This window comes from Cyprinodon tularosa, unplaced genomic scaffold (assembly GCF_016077235.1).
Source record: "Cyprinodon tularosa strain WSP-4 unplaced genomic scaffold, ASM1607723v1 ctg280, whole genome shotgun sequence".
In the NCBI taxonomy this organism is placed as follows: Eukaryota; Metazoa; Chordata; class Actinopteri; order Cyprinodontiformes; family Cyprinodontidae; genus Cyprinodon; species Cyprinodon tularosa.
In genome coordinates, this window is record NW_024038986.1 from 1,217,205 (window position 1) to 1,240,965 (window position 23,761).

At 39.0% G+C, this 23,761-nt stretch overlaps 1 protein-coding gene across 6 annotated transcripts in view; it reads left to right on the top strand.

Annotated features, from left to right (window-relative positions):
* Positions 1-4,207: 4,207 nt before the first annotated feature.
* Positions 4,208-23,761, top strand: part of si:ch211-194b1.1 (protein Wiz) — a 46,514-nt gene continuing 26,960 nt past the window's right edge. For 4 of the 6 annotated variants that reach the window (XR_005281246.1, XM_038290428.1, XM_038290429.1 and 1 more), the window contains exons 1-2: positions 4,208-4,657; positions 13,414-13,815. Coding sequence is in view for 5 of the 6 variants with exons in the window: in XM_038290428.1 (XP_038146356.1) it covers positions 4,456-4,657; positions 13,414-13,815 (604 nt within the window). In the remaining variant the exon portion in view is untranslated. Of the gene's footprint in view, positions 4,658-13,413; positions 13,816-17,998; positions 18,182-18,213; positions 18,397-23,761 lie in introns of those variants that run through there. The other 2 variants (XM_038290432.1, XM_038290433.1) reach the window with 2 other exon arrangements.

Genomic DNA, 23,761 nt, shown 5'->3' on the forward strand with positions numbered 1-23,761 from the left:
GTCCATCCATTCATCCATCCATCCGTCCATCCATCCGTCCAGCCATCCATTTATCTGTCCAAGCATCCATCCATCCAACCATCCATCCGTCCATCCATCCATCCGTCCATCCGTCCAGCCATCCATTTATCTGTCCAAGCATCCATCCATCCAACCATCCATCCATCCAACCATCCATCCGTCCATCCATCCATCCGTCCAGCCATCCATTTATCTGTCCATGCATCCATCCATCCGTCCATCCATCCGTCCAGCCATCCATCCATCCATCCATCCATCCAACCATCCATCCGTCCATCCAACCATCCATCCATCCAACCATCCATCCGTCCATCCATCCATCCGTCCTGCCATCCATTTATCTGTCCATGCATCCATCCATCCGTCCATCCATCCGTCCAGCCATCCATCCATCCATCCATCCATCCATCCATCCATCCATCCATCCGTCCATCCATCCGTCCAGCCATCCATCCATCCATCCATCCATCCATCCGTCCATCCATCCGTCCAGCCATCCATTTATCTGTCCAAGCATCCATCCATCCAACCATCCATCCGTCCATCCATCCATCCGTCCATCCATCCATCCGTCCAGCCATCCATTTATCTGTCCAAGCATCCATCCATCCAACCATCCATCCGTCCATCCATCCATCCGTCCATCCATCCATCCGTCCAGCCATCCATTTATCTGTCCAAGCATCCATCCATCCATCCATCCATCCATCTGTCCATGCATCCATCCATCCGTCCATCCATCCGTCCAGCCATCCATTTATCTGTCCAAGCATCCATCCATCCATCCAACCATCCATCCGTCCGTCCAGCCATCTGTCCATCCATCCGTCCATCCATCCATCCGTCCAGCCATCCATTTATCTGTCCATGCATCCATCCATCCGTCCATCCATCCATAAGTGTCTGAATACGCTTTTTCCCATGTTATCAACACATGCATACATGTAATATGAAATGTTTCATCTGTGAAAGTGCTTTCCCACCCTAAATTCTAATGTTTTATACAAGAAATTTATTCAGAAAATCTGAATATGAATTGCAAAGTTGCAGCTTTGCAACCATACAGGTATTGATTGCACATAATTGAGTATGACTCTCCAACCCATGATAGAGCTGCCAACCATCTGATGGTTTCAATGCTCCTGAATGTTGTTCCACAAGCATCATTAAGTGAAAAGTGAACAGGAAATAGACAAAAACAGAACCATAGAAAGATAAAACATTTGACTGATGGGTTTGTTTTTGTCCTTTTTCCTCTTCCTGTCATTAAAGACTAAGACGACTACGAACACATTTAGTTTCCTTTATTTTTATATTTTTCCTGCAACAGAAAAATCTGAAATGTTCCTCCAATAATAATTAGGATTGATGTTGTTTTTTTTTATTTCTAGGGATAATTTTTAAAATATAAAAAAGGATTAGGGAAAGTGAGGATCAACCTCTGAAAATTTAGTCTAACATTGTTTTCTTCTCAACTCTGGGACTCTGGTTTAAAAGGACAAGCTAACATTCCTCAAACCTCCCGTCCCCACTCTGCACACAGACCTACCAGAACCAAACTGCTGATACATTCAGTCGTCTGTCGGCAACACATTGTAGCATTTAGCTGCTAAAGGTCAGATGTTTTCCTTAGGAGGTTGTGACACAGTACAGCGGAGCTAAAAAAAATATATTTTTTTAAGTTGACTGAGTTTTTCTTGCATGATACTGATGAATAACTACAAATAAATAAAACCAGTTGAAAAGCTGGAGTTTCACCTGCACCTTTCTATTATTTGAGTAATTGATTTTTCTGTGGATTATTTTTTAAATTAAACAAATAATCCAAACTGATATTCTTTCAATAAATTAAAACAAAATCTAAATAAACACATTTTGAATTTAGAAAAAATGAACTTGATTCCAAAATGTGTAAAAACATTAGATGCACGTTAAGATGTGTTTTGTTCTAATTACAGCTGTGGGCAAGCTTGGACTGGTAATCTGTGATAATCTGGTGGGCCGATCATAATTTCAGCGTGCGAGGGCCGGCCCTCCCTAAATCATAGCGGCCCCAACACTTACACTCTGGCCGAAACACATACCTGTGACAGTAAATAACTAACTAGAGACGTAATACAATGTTAGCTCCCTAAATGGTGCATGCAGTATATATAGCCCTTCCTTGTCATGCACATCCTTATGACGATTGGCATATGGGGCAATTTTCTATTTCTTCAAACTGTAAAATCCTTGCAACAAACTAAATTATAATAAAACTAAAAAGCTTTCTTTAAACTAAACTATGATGTTCCTTTTATATTTGGTGAATTTATGCTCAAATATTTTGCAAAAATATGTTTTGGTGCATGATGGGTTTTTGCATCTAAAGGCTATCGTTTCCCGTCTTACATGAATGGTTGCCAGGTTGGGATGTTTCCCAATCTGGCAGTTTAGGGTGGCAGTCTATGGGTAAAAAATGTTTTTCTTTAGATTTATGAGAGATCGATAGACTTTGGTTCAAATTGGGCGAGATTTCGTATATCCAGGTGGTCTGAAAATTTTTCGGGCTGGAAAATGTAACTCAGTGACGGCACTGTATGTGTGAGTGGGTGTCTGGCTGGCTTTGTGCAAGTGTGGATGTTAAGCAGCAGCAGTCGCTGTCGCGTCCGTGTTAATAACCAAAGCCAGTAAAACCGCTTTATAGAAGTCTTGGTGATGGATGTCGTTGGATGCTTGAAGATGGATCGGTTAATCCACAATGTGTATTCGTATTTCACGTTTGAGACGCACAAGTTTGACTGTCCTTCTATTTATTTATTTTTTCAGGGGAGGGGGGTCTATAAGTGTGTTGGTGTGGATGGAAAAAAGCTAGGGCCGAAACTTGTTCCCAGTCCAAGCCTGGCTGTAGGCGGGTTATCTTTCAACAGATGGCAGATTTTAGAGTCTGTGTACCACTAATCTATGGAGAGAATTTTGTTCCATCACTATTGCAAGTAAATAAATGATTTTAAATAGAAATGTGTAAAAAATTCAATGCAGAAGTGAAACTTTGAAAAACATATTAAACACGGATTTAAGAGTAACTGCTGTTTTCTCTGATTTTTTTTGTTTTTATTTTTTGTACGGATTGCATTCTTTTCTAAATTTAATTTTGCAGATCTGTGTCCGAACGTTTGCCCTAACCCCTAGATCCCTCAATCACTACATACAGCAGGGACTATATAGTGGGCTTTATAGTGAACTCAGTTAACTGAATGGTCGGACAGATGATCACTGCTTTTCGCTCCCCATTGGTCATTTAACTCCGCCTCCAACATGTGGTGCCTACGCCATTTTTGTTGATAGCTGGCCGCGATGACGAAACCCATAATGCTTTGCTAGGAGAGCTCTCCACACTAAGCATTATGGGACATATCACCTCGTCTTGTGATGATGGATGATCACTACTTTTCAAGATGCATTTTGTGAAATTTTGAGTCCACTACTTTTTCATCCACTAGACATTCAGACACTCATTTAAAATGACGTAACCACTATATAGTTCCCTATATAGTGATTAGGGCGCACATTCGGACACAGCCGCTGTCTTCACTTTTGGGGCTGGACTTTTCTCTGGAGTGAGGAACAAAGATGCATTTCTATTGGCCTGAGTGGATGCTTGCTAGCAACAGAGTTTTGATTTGTAAAAGAAGAGAAGACAATGTGATCTGCAATTCATAAAACAATCTGAAAAAAGTGAAATTTGAAACAAAAAAAAAAGGAAACACGAAAGCTTAAAAAATATTGGAAAAAAAAATCAAGTTTAAGAAATGAAAAATTTAGAAAAACTTGAGAGTAAAATAATTTGAAAAAATAAAAGAAGACATCAAAGTTATAGTCCAAACATTTTTTTTTTTATCAAAGTTTTGTTTCTGGATTGCATTTTATGTAAACTTCCATTTACGAAACCTGTTTTTGGCATGAAAAGATAACGGAACAAAACTCACTCCATATCATAGGTAAAGATCCGATTCACTTACCAAATGAGTTAATGAAAAACTCTATAATCCATTGATTGTATTATTGATCTCAGCTTTATACTGGAAGAGTAGATGATCATATTTAGCTTGATGTGATAAAACCGGTCACTCAGCTTTAGTTTCTGTTCATTAAATCAAATAGTAAAGATGCAGGTAACAATCCTTGAATCTCATTCTGTGAATTTTATTGGCACTAATCTCACTCCATAGTTTTGTTCTCTTGACAGAAGCTTCTTCACCACCTTCTAAGAAACGTGCAAAGGTCCAAGGAGAACAGGAGGCGCAGAAAGAAAGGAAGGTTTTCTTTCTGAGGAGAAGCAGCAGGGTTACCGCGGCCCAGGCGCCGACCAACAGCGACGAAGACGACGACGCCGACGAAGAACACGTCCCGTTTTACCTGTCAGAGGGCGTCTTTGACGGAGACGAAGATGACATGGATGAGGAGGCGCTGAGGAGCGTGGAGAGGAAATGCCCCTACTGCCCCGATCGGTTTCATAATGGAATCGGCCTGGCCAATCACGTACGAGGACACTTGAAGCGAGTGGGCGTCAGCTACAACGTGCGTCACTTCATCTCTCCAGAGGAAGTCAACGCGATTGAGAAGAAGTTCTCCTATCAGAAGAAGAAGAAAAAAGGTCAGGCTTTATCCCCTTTGAGAGAGAAGTTTCAGGTCCCAGTCACTCTCAGCTGGTTCTCTAAAAGAACCTGTTAAGTTCTACCATCCGAGAGCCACGTCTAGTTCATATACATCATTAGAAAATTGTATTTATTTATTTTTTGATCCTCTCCTGTAAATTCATAAATAATAATATTTCTCTCATTATCTTTGCTAACAGATCCTCTAATAACTTTAAGAGACTAGAACACAGGAGTTGGAGCTAGATTTAAGAAAAACAACCGCTGATACTAGAAGACCAAAGTGTGAACTGAGTTGGAAAATAATATTTATGGCTCCGGGGGGGGGGGATTAATCAGCTGTGGACTCCACCGATTGCAGAGCATTGACCTATTTAAAGCTCTGACAGGTGATTTCAAAATTAATGGAGTTAATCTGATGCTAATCCGAGTTTTTAGATGAACTGAATTTATATGCCGATTTTCTGATTATTTTCACCTCTTGAAGCGCTTCACATTAGAGCCATGTTTATCCAATCTCAGTCACAAACACACATTTACACATGGAGGCAAAGTCATAGCCAACTTACAGAGTCGAGATTCTTTTTAAAAAGAGATGTGAGATAATATAATATATGCCCTATTTGCACTGACACTCTGAAACCGATCTGAACCGAGCTTGAATCAGTTGAATCTTACAACCATTTACACATCACGCTAGCATGGTTCGACAACTCGTATCTGCGATCCACGATACTACACCTCTCCAGGCATTAATTAGGCCAACAAAAATGGCGGCGTCCATTACTTTCATTAAATTGTGTGCCTGGATAGCCTCCGCCCAAATTTCAATGAGAGCCTTGGTCTCTGCATCATCTCAGGTCGCACTGCGCTCTTTTAATGCCATTTATTGTTAACAAGCTGAGATGAAGTTCGTGTTGTGAACAGGTGAAGAGATCTGTGAATTGCAAAGCCGGACACGCCGGAAAACCTGCGAAATGAGTCACTGACTGTAAATAGGAGATGACGCGTTCTGCTCATGGTCGCTTTGTTATCAGAGAACCGAGCCACTAATGAACCGTGCCGAGCCCTAATGTTGAACTAGTACTAGAACTAAAACTAGTAGTTTATTTGTGATTTGAGATTAATTCTGCTGCTTCTGCAGACTTTATTTAAAAAAAATAAAATTAATAGGATTTTTTTTTCATATTGCTTTTTAAATTTTATTTTCACCAATTTTTTTACTCATTTTATAGTGTTATTTTGTATTTCTCTTGATCAGATTTTAGTAAAGTTTTAGGAATTGCATTTTTTTTCAAATGTCATTTTACAGATCACATTCTCTTCACATCAATAGACGACCAATAAAAACATTGCTAAAATCATTAACGGCTGATAGAAACGTGTTTTCATTCCTCACTCTGGGGGAAAGGCAGCCACCACAAGTAGGAGAGAATGTCAAAAGAATGCAGATTGTAAAACTTAATCTAAAAAAGAGAAATTTTTAATTATAAAGACATAAAAAAAAAAAGTTACTAAAAAAATATTTTTATAAATAGGAAGTTTTATTTCTGGGTTGCTTTGTTCTCAAACTTCCATTTAAAACACATTTCCTTCCATTTCATTTTGTTTTTACATTCAGAAAATGTGTTTCTTGCTTACAACAAGAATGGAACGAAAATCGCAACATCTTGTTTTAATATGGCTACGTTCACACTGCAGCCTGAAGTGACTAAAATTCGATTTTTTTGGCCCATATGCGAGCTGGATCCGATCTTTTCATGGCAGTCTGAACAACACAGATCCGATTTTTTCCAATGCGACCCAGGCCACTTGGCTATGTGGTCCTAAATTCGATGCAGATTTGATCTCTTCAAATGCGACCTATGTGGGAACGTTCAGATCGCATTCATCCGATCTGAACAACATTTATACCCGACAAAGGTCCCTATTCTGGGTCTTGCTATGAAGAAGCAGCAAGAAAAACAACAACCATGACAGACGATGATGCGGAAAGCTGTATTTATGTTTAACCATTTTGAAGAGCTTGTGTTTTTATGGTTGGGAAAGATCGCTAGATGCTCTCCGGCACTACCATCCATATTTACTTCCATAAACACAGAGCACGCTGGCCTGTGATGTCATTGCATCCTCTGCTGCGCATGCGGGACACTTGCGTTGTATGACTACAGTTCACACAGGAGATCACATACAAGTCACATATATTTGGAAACATGAACGGCAACGTAAAAAAGAATCGGATTTAAAAGAAAAATCGGAATTGAGCATCAAGGCCTGCAGTGTGAATGTAGCCTACTGTGAATGTTCCTGTGTGACATGCGGGACATGGCTTTACTTCAACATAAATCATATATTTGTAAGCAATCCTCGATAAATGCTGCCAATATTTCTAGGAGGCTGATTTTTTTTTCTTTCTATTTCCACCTTTACATGATAAAAATGTCAAAATGAGGAAAACATTTTACACAAGTCTCCATTTAAACGACGGCAAAAGAACTATTCAAAGAAAAATTGTAGCTGTTTCCAGTCATAATTATGAATTTTTCCTTGAGGATTAATACAGTGTTTTTGAATTGAGTTGAAATTTAGGTGAGCGACTTATGTTTCATAAACTTTATTTTCCGAAATTCCATTGCACAAGATTCATTAAATTAGATTCCTTGCCTTAACAAAACAATAATAAGCTATAGATAGAAAATGATGTTGATTTATGCAAGCTATTGCTAAACATCATGCATCGACATGTCCTTGATCAGCACTTTAAAATAAACCAAATAACTGAGACTCTTTCCCAATCAGACCTGGAAGCTAAATGAAAAGGACAATCCTTTATCATTGAGTTGGTTATTAACCTTAGAGGAAGAAGATATGGTCGATCAGTGGGCTAGAGAAAAAGGATAAGTGAAAAAATCCTGAAAAAATGTATGGAACTGTACACATAAAACATTCATAATGCGCAGGAGGAATTGCTTGTGTACGTGTGTTTAAATAAAGCTGCTATCATGAGTACTTATCATGCGTTTGCCCTTTTAACAGAAATCTGACCAAAGTCTGAGCAGTAGCACAGAACATAACAGGACAATGCTTACATTACAAACATTAACAATGGATAGGAAATGGAGAGAGGCTATAAATGTGCTTCGCTTGATTTCAAGGTGTGTCTGCTGAATGGAAAACATGCAGTTAACAGCCAACGTCGATTCAACAAAGAGCCCCTAATATTGGCCCAAAATATTAGCGAGGCCGATGGATTTTATTGGTTTATCTCTACTTCTAGCTGCTGACTTCTTCTTTTTAGCCCAAATCAAATGGGATATGGGACAGCACTGGTTTAAGTTGGAAGGGCCAGAGTTGGTCTTTGAGTTCAAACAAATAACTGGGTTTTGGTAACCTGTAGCACTAACCAAGCATTGGAACAGGTTTGGAGTAAAAGTCTACCAAATCATGTATAATAATGAATTTAAAAGCTGGCAGTCCAAAGTAATGAACTGAATTGTAGATCATATTTTGGTCAGAGGTTAAAATCCTCTTTAAAGGCGTAGATATATATATTCCTCATTTTGTCTTGGGGTCCTGTTCACGAGAGAGATGTGCTGGTGAAGATTCTCAGTCATCCAGGTCATAGTCATTTAAAAAAAAGTTAAAAAACAATCCACTGGACTTTGTGACCAAGTTTGAAGATGTTTCACTTTCCATCCATGAAGGTTTTTCAATTCAAAATGAAAGTAGATGGATCTGCTTCTACTATAATGACAATGCTGTTGTGAGGAGACAAAGGGCAAAGAAAAGGCATGAAAAGGCAAAGCTCTCGATTTACTGGTCTGTGTTTGTTCCCGCCCTTATCTGTGGTCATGGAATCTGAATCATGTACGAAAAAATGAAATCCTGGAAACAAGAGGTTGAAATGTGCTTTCCCCGCATGGTGGATGGTTTCTCCTTCAGAGATAGGATGAGGAGCCGGGTCATCCGGAAGAGACCCGTACCAGAGCCGTTTCTCCTCCACATCGACAGTGATAGTGGAGGAGGCTCAGTCATCTTTTTTGAATTCGCCATAGCTAGGCATGTTCCACTGGAAGGAGGTTCAGGGGATGAACCAGGAAACTCTGGCTGCATGGGAGCGCCTCAGAGTCTGGGGAAAGGGAAGTCTGGGAGTCTCTGCCCCCAGGAGCCGACCCCGGATGAAGCGGAAGACGACGCGTACAAGAAACATTTTGGCTCATCGATGATGCACTTGAACTGTTCTTTATTGGCAAAATAACACACAGAGAGACTTACAACATCAACACTGACCATTTCCTGGAATATCTGAAGTCCCTGTTTGGCAAATACAGCAACCAAAACCAACCTGGCCTTTGGTGAAAGACTGAATGTCACAACAAATGCCCTCCACCGTGTGTAATACCCGTGATTGACTTTTGGTTTACTCTTCTTTGTGTGATTGCTTTATCAGCCTGTTTGAAGTCATTCCACAGATTCTTCTTCAGTTTGAAGTTCAGACTTTGATTATTTAAAGGTGGACTTGATGATGTGTTTTTGATTACTTGTCAAGTTACATCACCCCTTAAATTTGAGTTCACAAACTGATGAAAGACTTTATCTAATGGGACTTCCTGGTATTGATTATCCATCAAATATAGGAAGTTGTTTAGTGGGGGTTACTTTTTACCAAAGGGACCAGGGTAGTCTGGATAGCTTCTTCTCCAACGCTAATTATATCTCTGATATAATTTAAGAAATAAAAAGATAAGTGTTTCAAAAAAATATGAGAAGGAAGATACGTGAAGCATGTTTGTTTAATTTGCACCACGTTTTTGAGAGAGTGAACAAGATTCGATGAAACTTCTGAGTTCTTGCTTTATTGCTTTTAGAATAAATGCAACTTTAGTTCATAAAATATATCCGACATGCTAAGAAAAGGATAGCATTAGTTACCATAATGTTGGCAAAACTTATTTGTTGCCTCCTTTTCCGAAGCTGTTAATTAGGAAAATCTTGTCATAAACGTCATTGTTAGTTGAACAGAACTTGAGTGAACTGTTATTGTAGCACAAACCACAATTAGGTCTGATCAGGGTCACATGTGTCCACATTCTTTAAGCTGATGTGTCCCGCGTGATGGTTACATACACTATATTGCCAAAAGTATTTGCTCACCCATCCAAATTATTGGAATCAGGTGTTCCAATCACTTCCATGGCCACAGGTGTATAAATTCAAGCACCTAGGCATGCAGACTGTTTTTACAAACATTTGTGAAAGAATGGGTCGCTCTCAGGAGCTCAGTGAATTCCAGCGTGGAACTGTGATAGGATGCCACCTGTGCAACAAATCCAGTCGTGAAATTTCCTCGCTCCTAAATATTCCACAGTCAACTGTCAGCTGTATTATAAGAAAATGGAAGTGTTTGGGAACGACAGCAACTCAGCCACGAAGTGGTAGGCCACGTAAACTGACGGAGCGGGGTCAGCGGATGCTGACGCGCATAGTGCGAAGAGGTCGCCAACTTTCTGCAGAGTCAATCACTACAGACCTCCAAACTTCATGTGGCCTTCAGATTAGCTCAAGAACAGTGCGCAGAGAGCTTCATGGAATGGGTTTCCATGGTCGAGCAGCTGCATCCAAGCCATACATCACCAAGTGCAATGCAAAGCGTCGGATGCGGTGGTGTAAAGCACGCCGCCACTGGACTCTAGAGCAGTGGAGACGCGTTCTCTGGAGTGACGAATCGCGCTTCTCCATCTGGCAATCTGATGGACGGGTCTGGGTTTGGCGGTTGCCAGGAGAACGGTACTTGTCTGACTGCATTGTGCCAAGTGTAAAGTTTGGTGGAGGGGGGATTATGGTGTGGGGTTGTTTTTCAGGAGCTGGGCTTGGCCCCTTAGTTCCAGTGAAAGGAACTCTGAATGCTTCAGCATACCAAGACATTTTGGACAATTCCATGCTCCCAACTTTGTGGGAACAGTTTGGAGCTGGCCCCTTCCTCTTCCAACATGACTGTGCACCAGTGCACAAAGCAAGGTCCATAAAGACATGGATGACAGAGTCTGGTGTGGATGAACTTGACTGGCCTGCACAGAGTCCTGACCTCAACCCGATAGAACACCTTTGGGATGAATTAGAGCGGAGACTGAGAGCCAGGCCTTCTCGTCCAACATCAGTGTGCGACCTCACAAATGCGCTTCTGGAAGAATGGTCAAAAATTCCCATAAACACACTCCTAAACCTTGTGGACAGCCTTCCCAGAAGAGTTGAAGCTGTTCTAGCTGCAAAGGGTGGACCGACGTCATATTGAACCCTATGGATTAGGAACGGGATGTCACTTAAGCTCATATGTGAGTCAAGGCAGGTGAGCAAATACTTTTGGCAATATAGTGTACCATCTGCTTTACTGACATACCTCATGCAAAAAAAGAAGTACACATTTCAGGGTTTCCTCTAGGAGTTTGTTAAACATTAAAAAGCAGATCTAGTTGCTGTGGCGAGACATTAATGTTGGAACAATTGCTGCTTTAATGTGAAGTCGCTAAACTTACCAAAAACCCTGAGAAAAGTCACTAAACTTGTCTCTAGTTTCTTTTTTGAGAACAACTTACTAAAGAGGAATGAAAAGTCCCCAAATATAGCAAGAAATACGCAAAGCAAGAAAGTTGCAACACTGGACCGCCTACTGAGAGCAGCAAAGTAGGCACCAGTTGGCTTAATACATAGCCAGCTTTGTGGTGTGGCAGCTTTTATTTTATTCAAGAGAAAATTTTGATCTTGGACAGAACTGGCTGAAAGGATATGCAATTAGACCGAAAAAACAAGATCTTTAATTGAGGCGGCTAAAATGAGTCTCCTACACAAGGTTGCTTGACTCATCCTTATGCTACGTTCACACCGCAAGCAGCAGGAGCAGAAAAAATGTGCGTTCTGCTTCATTTTTGATGCTTGTACAAGTTTAGTTCTGACGTGCAGCTGAAGCATCTTTGCACATTGGGTCTGATGCACATTGGGTGGAGCTACCCTATCCTTTCTTTGCCTGTAACAATGGCAGCTATATTTGCTATTAAGTAAGAAAGTCCACCTGAAAACTTAATCTGTGCAGTCAGTTCATCAAGATTACGATCCTGCACTCAAATATTATTTTTGCTGTCAGAGCCGCTCAGACCCCTGTACACCGCCGGTGCTCTGTCACTAGGAATCTCGTTCAACAGCAGCCTCTGGCCTGGTTGCCTCTTCGCGGGTTGCCGCTACTGTTCGCGGTGGCTGGAAGTAGATGTTTGAGTTTTCTATGTACGTAATCCAAACTGTAGGCACACAGTAAATATTGCAGTGTTAAAGTAACACTTTGAGAGTACATTTGGTCCAAACTATTTCAGAGTGCGTCAACCATTGACTTTACATGTAAAGTATCTGCTTCTGCTGCCTCTGCTGCTTTAGGTGTGAATATAGCATTAGAGATAAGGTATGGTGTTAAGTCACCTGAAAGTGGCTCATAATAAAGCAGTTGCACTGAGGTATCACAAAGATCCCGCTGTGATGTTCAGATAATTAGGCTGCCTCCTGGGAATCCCTCTTTGGAGGTTTAACACAAAGGTCCTACAGGCAAAGGAACCCTGGGGAAAACCTTAATTACGCCAGAGGGACTAAAATATCTTCTAGAGTGGGACTGTCATGTGATGAACATTTTCTACTTTTTTGTTTAGAATTCTTTAAACAACACATTGGCAACTTTTGATGGTAAAGATATTTTAAATTGTTTTAATAGATTGCCAACTGAACATACTAGTTGTACTTTGATGCATTATAGGAGCTTTGTCATGGTAAGACCCTCTTGTTATAAAGGCATTTGGTGGCTGGTTGGACAACAAACAACTATGTCTGAACTCTGCCCTATTTTTTAGTCCTATCATTGACATTTACATTCAAGGTGATATTTTTTGTTTGTGTACGCCAACTTCCATGCAAAGGTTGTGAACTTTAAAAAATGACTCTGACCCATCTGTACAAGGTACGCATAATTTGGTTTGACAAATCAGTTTTTTTTGTCTACTTCATTCCTGGGTGTTTGATGTACAAACACTTTTAATTTGGATTTCACACAATGTTTTATAAATTAGACCCTTGGTTTGTCTTCCACTCCCTTTTTTTTCTACTTCCATCATAACCATAGCTAAAGAAAGGATGAGCAGGATTCCCTAAATAGCCGATAGACTCACAGGAATACCTGGTAGCCGTTCCTGTTTGTTAAACTTCCCACCTAGACAAAGGACAACACCCACTCTAACATAGCTTTCATCATTAGTGATGACGGGGAATCAGTGATGTTTATTTGGACAATCCCTTTTGAGAAAGCACCTTTCATTAAATGCATCACAACTCTGACATTAGAGGAATGATATTTGCATCCGAAGAAGACTGCATGTTCTTGGATATGAAACTCATGACATGTCTATTGGGATTCCGTACCCAGACATCCCAAGTTCCAAAAACTAATTTCAGTGAGATGCTTATCAAACAAGGCTCCTCAATTGCAGCCAACTACTCCCCAAAAGGATTGGTTTAATGCAGAGGACTGGTCGCATTGTGATGTAAAAAGTCACAATAACGAATAAAGATCTTTATTAAGAGAGGCAACTTAAAACAAACTGTAGGTTTATTTTATTTTGTAGTTTCCCTTGTGGTGTAAAACTTTTTTTCTTAATTCCACTGTTACTATTTGGAACCTCTCTGAAACAGTTTCCTGAGACCTTGCCTTCTTTTCCGTCCTTAGTTGCCAACTTTGACCCCGACACATTCAGCTTGATGCACTGCGAGTTCTGCAGCGCCGGCTTCGACACACGGGCCGGCCTGTCCAGTCACGCTCGGGCTCACCTGCGGGACTTTGGGATCACTAATTGGGACGTTACCATCTCACCTATCCACATTTTGAGGGAGTTGTTCTCCAGCAGGCCAGACCTGATGACTACAGATCCCCCTCGCAGTCTCGGCAGCTCTTCGGAGGAAGACGAAGTTGAGGATTGCGATGAGGGGGACTCTGGGGACGGAGGAATTATTAAGGTTAAGCTTGAAGGGGAGACGAGTGAAAAGAGCCCCCACCCCTCTGACTCTGTTGACCTGAGTTCAGGATATCATCGACGCAGGAAGAAAAAGAAAAGACTGGAGGACCGTGATGGTGAGTCTCCTTTATTAATATATGGAAGGGATCATTTTGCCTGGTCTTTTTTTTTTTTTTGCTTGGTTGATAGACGTCATTAGTTTCTTGGCCATTTGATGTGGATGTTGGAAATAATCAAAGATTATCCAATCGGGTAGCAAACAGGGCTTAGAGGAAACCCTTCAAGGAGCTTAATTTGTTCTATAAAAAAACAGTTTTGGCTTTTGTTTTGAATTATTGTCCTTTTGGAACCAATGTTACCAAATATCAACCAGCTGTCTTAACCATGTTTGGACAGTAGTTTCCTTGTTCAAAGAAATCCTCTACCCAGATTAATGCTTTAAAACTGCCATGTTTGAGTTGCTATGGACTGACAGGAAATGTTCCCTTGCTTCTGAAACCTTTGTGCTTGATTATAATCTTTACCTTTACAAGCAAAATACTTTTTGGAGGCAAGAAGTTTTCCTGTCAGACGAAGAAATATTGAGTTGTTAGTTTTGAGTCACAAATAGTCCGAAACCTAAAAATGTTCCTGGCTGTTAAGCATGGTAGGGGCAGCATCATGCTGCGGGTTGGTTGAGAGCACAATTTAAAATCCATTGTCTTACTTCTAAAGTTAAATGAAAAGTTTTTGAATCTGACATTGTTTGTCTTGAAAAGGCCATTTTGCTGTTTTGGGCATTTGGATGTGTGATGTGGACCATGTCACACAGCTGTTGGGCCGAAATAAAAGTTTACTAGCTATATTGTCTCCTAATGGCAAGAATGAGTATTAAACTGATTTATTACCCATTGTTTTCATTTTTCAATCCCTACATGTTTTATTTTATACCCAATCCATTTGTTTTTAGCACAACCAAGGATAGCTAGCATACAGCGAGAAAGAAGAAGCTTTTCAAACTTTCACTGGCTTTTGCTCTCGGTCTGCTCTGCCCGCCCAAAGAGGAGTGATGCTTCATTTGTAAAGCATTAATATCAAACCTAAAACTTGCGTCTCGTTGTATGACGGTTCTCATAATTGCATATAGAGAGCCGATAGGTGCATGACTTCACCAGTTCATTAATGCATTTAACAGCCATGCTGTGAGATCATATGAAACACATGCATTGCTGCTTCTTCCATTTGGTATCCATGGTTCATGTTTTGTTTTTTGTTAATCAATGTTTCTTTTTGTTGTTGTAAGAGATTTGCTATTGTTGTGTCATTTTTTTTTATCATGTAAATGGAAAAAGTTTTTTTTTTCTATAGGGGCAACGAACACAAGAATGAAACCAAAAACAGGGCAGAAGTTAATCATTCATATTTAAAGTGAACCAAAAGCCATTTTTATTAGTTTGTCTTTTTTATTATTTATAAAAATTAATGATATAATAATTAATAGAACCGTCCGTATGGAAGATTGGTTAAACAAACGTCCAAGATAAATTGGTGTTCGCATCCGTCCTAAAATACGTATTATTAGCTCTAATCATCATCACAAACTGTTTTCCTCCCATGCTGATGTTCCAGCTGTTGGTTAAGTGGGTAAACGTCCATTACCCCAACAACGTCTTTCAGGCTTTATTTACTATCAAAAAATGCTTCTTCTTCCATTTCTGCTCATGAAAAATCAAAAGTAATGGCTTCCCTTGTTATTCAACTTTATTTTGGAGCTGGCAATGGCTTTGCCAGGTGTCAAACATGTTAAAATTAATTATTTCGATTCTAGCTCAGAGAAATGGGTTCCTGTTATGTTTTGGGAAAAGGCTCAACAAGGCGACGTTCCTCCCTTTATCAGTATCCAGGAATCTGTTCAATCCAACAGCTAAACGGTTAAAAAACAGAGAAACATAAATGATGTTCCAACGGGATAACTATTACAAATACGTCAAAACTGTGTGGAAAAATTAAGCGAACATTAAACTTTGGAAAATGTCCTATAATACCCAGAAAGCAGAAACCGCCCCAGTTTAGGTGAACCACACTAATTCTGCAGAGAAGGGTGGATTTAACAGGAGCATTTGAAACATTCCTGTGGTTGTTTATTTTGTGTGTTTCTGATGGATTTCACAGTTGTTATCTGTGGTGAGATAGTGATTGGAGTTTGAACTTGTAACCCTGTAATAATGCCAGGAACTCCTAATGTAAGAGAATAAAAATGGCACTGCATGAGTAACAGTGTATGGTGTGCCAATTGAAAAGTTATACAGTGAAAACTAAGAGCAATATTTATGGTTATTTAGCATGTTGTCAGATGTTTACCATCATTGCACTGTCATTCATACATTAGAAATATCACAGTTCCAAAATTAATATTTAAAATGACCAGCTAAAGATTTATTTAAAAAATGAAATATGTATTTTGTTTAACTAAATATTTAGAGTGCAAATTAGCTATTTATTGTGAAATTAATATATAGCTTCAAACTAAATGTTTTGCTTGGAGCTAAATGTTTTGTCTGTAAACTAAATATTAAGTTAACAAAATAAATATTTAAATTGAAATAAACATTAGCTAGCACCAAGCTAGCTAAATGTTTAGCTAATGTGCAAATGAAATTTGCTAATAAGCGGAATTGGACTTCCAAAACAAAAGCCTGTGAACCTCGGGCATCTTTGGACAATGTGACACAAAACCAAATGCTTGTAAACTAAACATTTAGTTTTTGAGATCAATCTAATTTGTAATAACAATAAAGTAAATCAATCAAGCTCTAAACTAAATATTTAGTTTGCAGACAAAGTTTTTTTAATTTGTGAAATAAATATTTAGCTTACAAATGTAATATTTAGCTTGTGAAATAAATGTTTGGTTTGTAAAATAAATACTTGCTGACAAAATAGTTCACTGGCAATCTAAATATTTATTTTGGAACTTTGATATTTAGAATTGTATGGCGGAGTATTAGGGCCAGGATAGAGATTTTTTTATTTTGAGAATAAAGTTATAATATGAGAAAAAAGTTGAAAAATAACAAGAATGAACTCATACCACATCATACCACAACCCGTTTCAGAAAGAAAGTTTTAAGCTCTGACAGCATATGATGGCCAACCAGCTCCACCAATCAGCAACCTGGGTCCACTTTGACCTGCTGCCTAATTTGATGCTGCTGTGCTAAACAATTTCCATATTTTTCAAACTGATGCCAAAGTGTAACTTCACATAATGGTCAACATTCCTCATTTTGGGAAAAAAAAGTGCTTCTTGTGAGTTTTGTCATAAAATAAAACTTTATTCTCATATTCTTGTAATTTTACGACTTTATTCTCGTAATTTTATGACTATTCCATAATTTCACGAATTTATTCTTGTATTTTTATGACTACTCTTCTATTTTTGTGACTTTATTCTCGTAAGTTTATGACTTTATTCTTGTAATTTTATGACTATTCTCTTTGTGACTTTATTTTCCTAATTCTAGGACTTTATTCTTGTAATTTTATGACTTCATTCTCATTATTTTAGAACATTATTCTCGTAATTTTAGGACTATTCTTATAATTTTACGACTTTATTCCCGTAAATATTATGACTTTATTCTTGTAATTTTATGACTATTCTGTTTGTGACTTTATTCTCATAATTTTAGGACTTTATTCTGACAATTTTAGGACTTTATTCTCATAATTTTATCACTATTTTTGTAATTTTACGACTTTATTGTCGTAATTGTATGACAATTCTCTTTGTGACTTTATTCTCCAAATTTTAGGACTTTTTTCTCGTAATTTTATGACTATGCTAGTTGCAACTTTATTCTTGTACTTTATGACTTTATTCTCATAATTCTAAGACTTTATTCTTGTAATTTTATGACTACTCTTCTATTTTTGTGACTTTATTCTCATAAGTTTATGACTTTATTCTTGTAATTTTATGACTATTCTCTTTGTGACTTTATTCTCATAATTTTAGGACTTTATTCTTATAATTTTTTGACTTTCTCCTCATTATATTTCGACTTTATTCTTAAGATAAAAAATCTGTCCTGGCCCTTATACTCCGTCGTAATAAATGTATGAATGACATAGTGAAACAATGACTTGGAAAAACGCACCCTTTTTTTTGTCCTTTACAACACTCTAAATAACTGAAAAAATTTGCTCTTCATTTTTGACTGTAACTTTATTAACGGCACCCCATAGAGTTGGGCTGAGTGTGAGGTGAGTAAATAATCCCTTTAAAGAGAGGGTGTGTGTGTGAGAGTGTCCCCCGGATGCCCATGGTTGATGTGGCACTCGCTGCATTTATCCACTCCTCCGCCTCCTCTCGATTGGTCACGCCTTAGCTTCGCGGTGCATATGGGGGCAAAATGGCTGCTTCCAGCTCCCCGCAGACCCAAACAATAGCGGAAAAGCTGTCTGCTCTCTGCCGCCGGGAGTCCGATGCACTGCGGACCGGTGAGTACCGCGCGCCCTGACTCCCTGCGCTGCGCGTGCTCCCTGGAACACAGCGGCGGTCGCGTCGCGCGGAACGTCTCGCGCCGCATCTTCAGTCACAGTGTATCCAGACAACAGCCATTAAAAAAAATATTTAAAAAAGCCAATAAAGAAAAAAACAGTTTATCGTCTAAGCAGCATGGAAAGGAGAGTCCGTGTCGCTCACAGCCTCACAGGTAGCGCATGTCAGGAGCTCCATAAAGCGGTTCATTGTTATTGTTCCTGTTTTCCGACACTAATCGGGACATGTTTTGTTATTTGCAGTTGTTAAATGTGTAGTTACAGTTTGCGAGCACTTAACGGCTGAGTTGTTCCTTTTAACTCGCCTCGGGTGACGTGCGTTGTATATTTATTTATTTTTTAGCGCTGCGGGAAATGTAAAATTACCTACAGTTGCCCAATCCTCGCCATTTTCCTCTGCTTTGATATTTGATAGGAGGACACGCTGTGCTTTTCAACTGCGTCTGCATTTTAAAACAAACTGTCTGAGGCGTTTATAGTTAATATTGCAACTTTATTGGACTAAAAGTAGGAGCTTATAAATCATCTTCTCACAACTTATCCGGATAACTAGATTTAAAGTGTCACTTTTTTTCCTGCAAGTGTCAGACTCGCCCACTATTTTCAAATTTTTTTCCAGCGTTAATGGGAACAAAGTCTGATTACTTTATAAACACGCTCTATTGTTTTTAAATCAATATTAATTCTCCTCACCTCCTTGTGTAAATGGAGGTTTGGGTCACATCTCTCCTGTGAGGAGATGGAGTGACAGGCGCAGAGCCGCCCTCCACTCTCCAAGCATTGTCTGTCTCTTTCTCATTTAGCCATTTGTCGCAGAATGTGGCACTTTTGTCCCAGGAATGCATGACTGCGGAGAATCAAGTCTGCCATATTTGCTCTGGTGCAGCTATGACTCTTGACAGGAAACCACCCCTCCTATCATCTCTGATATTTGCATTTCAACAGAAAAAATGTCAGCCAGCTTCTGTTTGTGTGGGGGACTGAAAAAAATGCAGAAAGAGAGCTCATTTTTCTGATTATGCTCAGCTTTTTTTTATTTATGAATATCTGTAGTTATATATGTAAAGTTAATTAGTATTTGTTATAAAGATTTATTACACTTTGAGGGATAATTGTCATTGATTGCAGCTCACCTTTAAATAAAACAGTACATTACGTTTAACAGAAAATGAGAATATTCCCAAACAAATAATAGTCTGTCCGATAAGGGATTAAAAATAATTTTTTAATTCATCTACTAGGACAGGGGTAACCAATTAAAAATCAGCGGGGTCCGAATAAAGAAAATCAACAACCACTAAAGGTCCGGCGACATTTTTAATTATAATCTGTTACTTTAAACGCAATTTAACACTCAAATAAATTTAGGTTGTTATTAGATTAGATTAGATTCAACTTTATTGTCATTACTAGGGGTGTAAATAATAATCGTTTTGTATCGATGCATCGATCCAAAAGCCGACGATCCGATGCATCGACACGTCCGCAAGATAATCGATTAATGTTTTTTTTTTTTCCCTCCGGTCTATTTTTATCCATTTTCTCCTGGGCGTAACTCTCCTCCCTCCCTGCGGTGCCGCTAAACTTATTTTGCCCTCCTACCGCGCTTCCTGGTTATACTCTTACAGCAGTTTGTTGCAGCAAGCTTCACACAGACATTTTTAAATTATGCTCAATATTGCAGCGTGGTCTGAGCTACACACTGTGGGTCTAGATACGGCCGAGGCGGCGAGGAAGTGGGGGCGAGTTTAGTCCGACGACGGAGGGACAATGGGGCAAAAAGAGCGGAGATTCAGCTGGAAAAAGGCTCCCAGCGTTCTCGCGCACCTCGCTCTTCTAGCGGGTCAAACTTCACGAGTTGTTTTCCGCAATTTCGGTCATAAAAACAAAACAAGCCGCCCCCCTGTCTGGTGCACTGTTTGCGGTCAGCTACAATCTGGGAGAGGAGCAGCGGAGCGTCTCTCAAGGGGTCGGTGACGTCAACACTCTGGAGCCTTCTTCTTCTTCTTTTTTTTAATGGCGGTTGGCAAACAACTTATAGGTGCATTACCGCCACCTTCCAGAATGGAGTATGGACCAGACAAACTATTATATTCTCCCTAAAATACCCGTTCTTCTTAGAAAATTAAAAATACTACCAAAAACTACATCCCCAGATGACCTTTGAAACAATTCCCTTATATCTAGTTTACTTTTATTCCTGTCTAACTCTCTACACAACATCTCTCTTTCCTGAGTATATTTATTAAATTCTAAAAAAATATGTTGGACAGTTTCTTTGGAGCCGAGGTATTGCATTGAACTCATTACACTGATATTGTGCAGTATTTTTACAGTATTTTTGATGCAGCTTTTCTACTTCTGTTATTTGCTGTTGTTTCTAAAGAAAATGCATAACGATATTACAGCTTTCATTGATTTATTTCAAACTTGAAACTTTGTTTAGCCTGTAAGGTGTAAAAAAAAAATAATAATAATAATAAAAAAAAAATTAACCGATTAATCGATTAATCGAATCGAATCGTGGTGTATTCTTAAGTATCGAAAATAATCGAATCGTTGGGTCAGGAAATCGATACTGAATCGAATCGCCATGATGGATGTGATTTACACCCCTAGTCATTACACAGGTACAGGTACAAGGCAACGAAATGCAGTTTAGGTCTAACCAGAAGTGCAATAGCAGCAAGTGCAGGATAAATAATGGTTCCATAAATACAGGACATGGGTTTCTAATGAATAAGTATAGAGATGAATTACATTATAAATAATGAATATAATACCGTATATAGATCACTAGTGTTATGAACTAAATTTACAGCTGAATATGCACCAAATATAATATACAGGTGGATATTGCTATAAAAAGATTATGCATGGATTATGCATCCATGTTAGATGTGGAATTTTTAAATAAAAAATAAAAATCTCTATATATATATATATATATATATATATATATATATATATATATATATATATACAGGTGCTGGTCATAAAATTAGAATATCATGAAAAAGTAGATTGATTTCAGTAATTCCATTTAAAAAGTGAAACTTGTATATTATATTCATACATTACATACAAATTCATATATTTCAGATGTTTATTTTGTTTAATTTTGATGATTACAAATGACAACAAATGAAAATCTCAAATTCATCATATCAGAAAATTAGAATATTGTGAAAAGGTTCAAAATTGATGGCCCCTGGTGCCACACTCTAATCAGCTAATTAACTCAAACCACCTGCAAAAGCCTTTAAATGGTCTTTCAGTCTAGTTCTATAGGCTACACAATCATGGGGAAGACTGCTGACTTGACAGTTGTCCAAAAGACGACCATCGACACCTTGCACAAGGAGGGCAAGACACAAAAGGTCATCGCTAAAGAGGCTGGCTGTTCACAGAGCTCAGTGTCCAAGCACATTAATAGAGAGGCGAAGGGAAGGAAAAGATGTGGTCGAAAAAAGTGTACAAGCAAGAGAGATAACCGCACCCTGGAGAGGATTGTGAAACAAAACCCATTCAAAAATGTGGGGGAGATTCACAAAGAGTGGACTGCAGCTGGAGTGAGTGCTTCAAGAACCACCACACACAGACGTATGAAAGACATGGGTTTCTGCTGTCGCATTCCTTGTGTCAAGCCACTCTTGAACCACAGACAGCGTCAGAAGCGTCTTGCCTGGGCTAAAGAGAAACAGGACTGGACTGCTGGTGAGTGGTCCAAAGTCATGTTCTCTGATGAAAGTAAATTTTGCATTTCCTTTGGAAATCAAAGTCCCAGAGTCTGGAGGAAAAGAAGAGAGGCACTTCATCCACGTTGCTTGAAGTCCAGTGTAAAGTTTCCACAGTCAGTGATGGTTTGGGGTGCCATGTCATCTGCTGGTGTTGGTCCATTGTGTTTTCTGAGGTCCAGGGTCAACGCAGCCACATACCAGGAAGTTTTAGAGCACTTCATGCTTCCTGCAGCTGACCAACTTTTTGGAGATGCAGATTTCATTTTCCAACAGGACTTGGCACCTGCACACAGTGCCAAAGCTACCAGTACCTGGTTGAAGGACCATGGTATCCCTGTTCTTAATTGGCCAGCAAACTCTCCTGACCTTAACCCCATAGAAAATCTATGGGGTATTGTGAAGAAGAAGATGCAATACACCAGACCCAACAATTCAGAAGAGCTAAAAGCCACTATTAGAGCAACCTGGGCTATCATAACACCTGAGCAGTGCCACAGACTGATCGACTCCATGCCACGCCGCATTGCTGCAGTAATACAGGCCAAAGGAGGCCCAACTAAATACTGAGTGCTGTACATGCTCATACTTTTCATGTTCATACTTTTCAGTTGGCCAACATTTCTATAAATCCTTTGTTTTTATTGGTCTTCAGTAATATTCTAATTTTCTGATATGATGAATTTGAGATTTTCATTTGTTGTCATTTGTAATCATCAAAATTAAACAAAATAAACATCTGAAATATATGAGTTTGTATGTAATGTATGAATATAATATACAAGTTTCACTTTTTAAATGGAATTACTGAAATCAATCTACTTTTTCATGATATTCTAATTTTATGACCAGCACCTGTATATATATATATATATAAAGAATTTTTTTTTCATTTTTAAATCTTAAGTGTTTTTTTAAGTAGAGACCAACAATCGCTCAGTTTGTTAAACACACAATTTCCTGATTCACATATTTTTATAAAACACCTGAACTGACTGTTTTCTTTTTCCTGGCTTAATGAGAGCAGTGGGCTTCATGCTGCCCTGCAAGGCTTTAAACCTGGGTTTGAATGGAGACTAAGTCATTCTAAAGCACATATCAAGGAGCTCTTTTTGAGCCTGGATCCATATTTATTTCTGATTCTGTTCATGGTGGAGAATCCTGCTTCACAGCAGCAGGTTGAGCCAAACATACTCTAAATGTGCAGGGTCATCTTTGAGCACACCATTTCACTTTTCTTTCACCAGTTCACCACAGTTCTTCCAGCTGCCCACACTTTCTTTCATGTTTTCTCATCATCGTTACCCATCATCCGCCTTGCCACAGGTTTGCCTGTTGTGTCTTAAAGTAGTTAGCAGCAGCAGCCCAGACTGACAGCTCATTGGTTAATTGGTTGGAGCGCTTTGCCGTACAAACAGGAGAAGCAGCGCAAGTGAAATCAGACACTGCCATCGGATAACGTGCAGTTATTTATTAATATTTTAAATCAGGTTGGTCCGGATTAGCCAGCAGGTTGGTCTGAATCCGGACTGCGTCCTCTAATCCATGACCTCTATACTGGGAGATTAATACAAATTAAGTCCTTAGAAAGCTTATTGTTTTTTCAATAAAGGCGAAAGTTAAGAAGAAAAACCTGATAATGGCAGCTCAATATACTTATGGATTCTTTTTTAAAGCCTTTTGGTTCGTTTTTAAACTAACTGCCCCAAGATTTACATCCATTCAGTGACCGGGCATTTTTTATATTTAAACTTAAGACCTTTTTATGCAAAGATACTTTTAA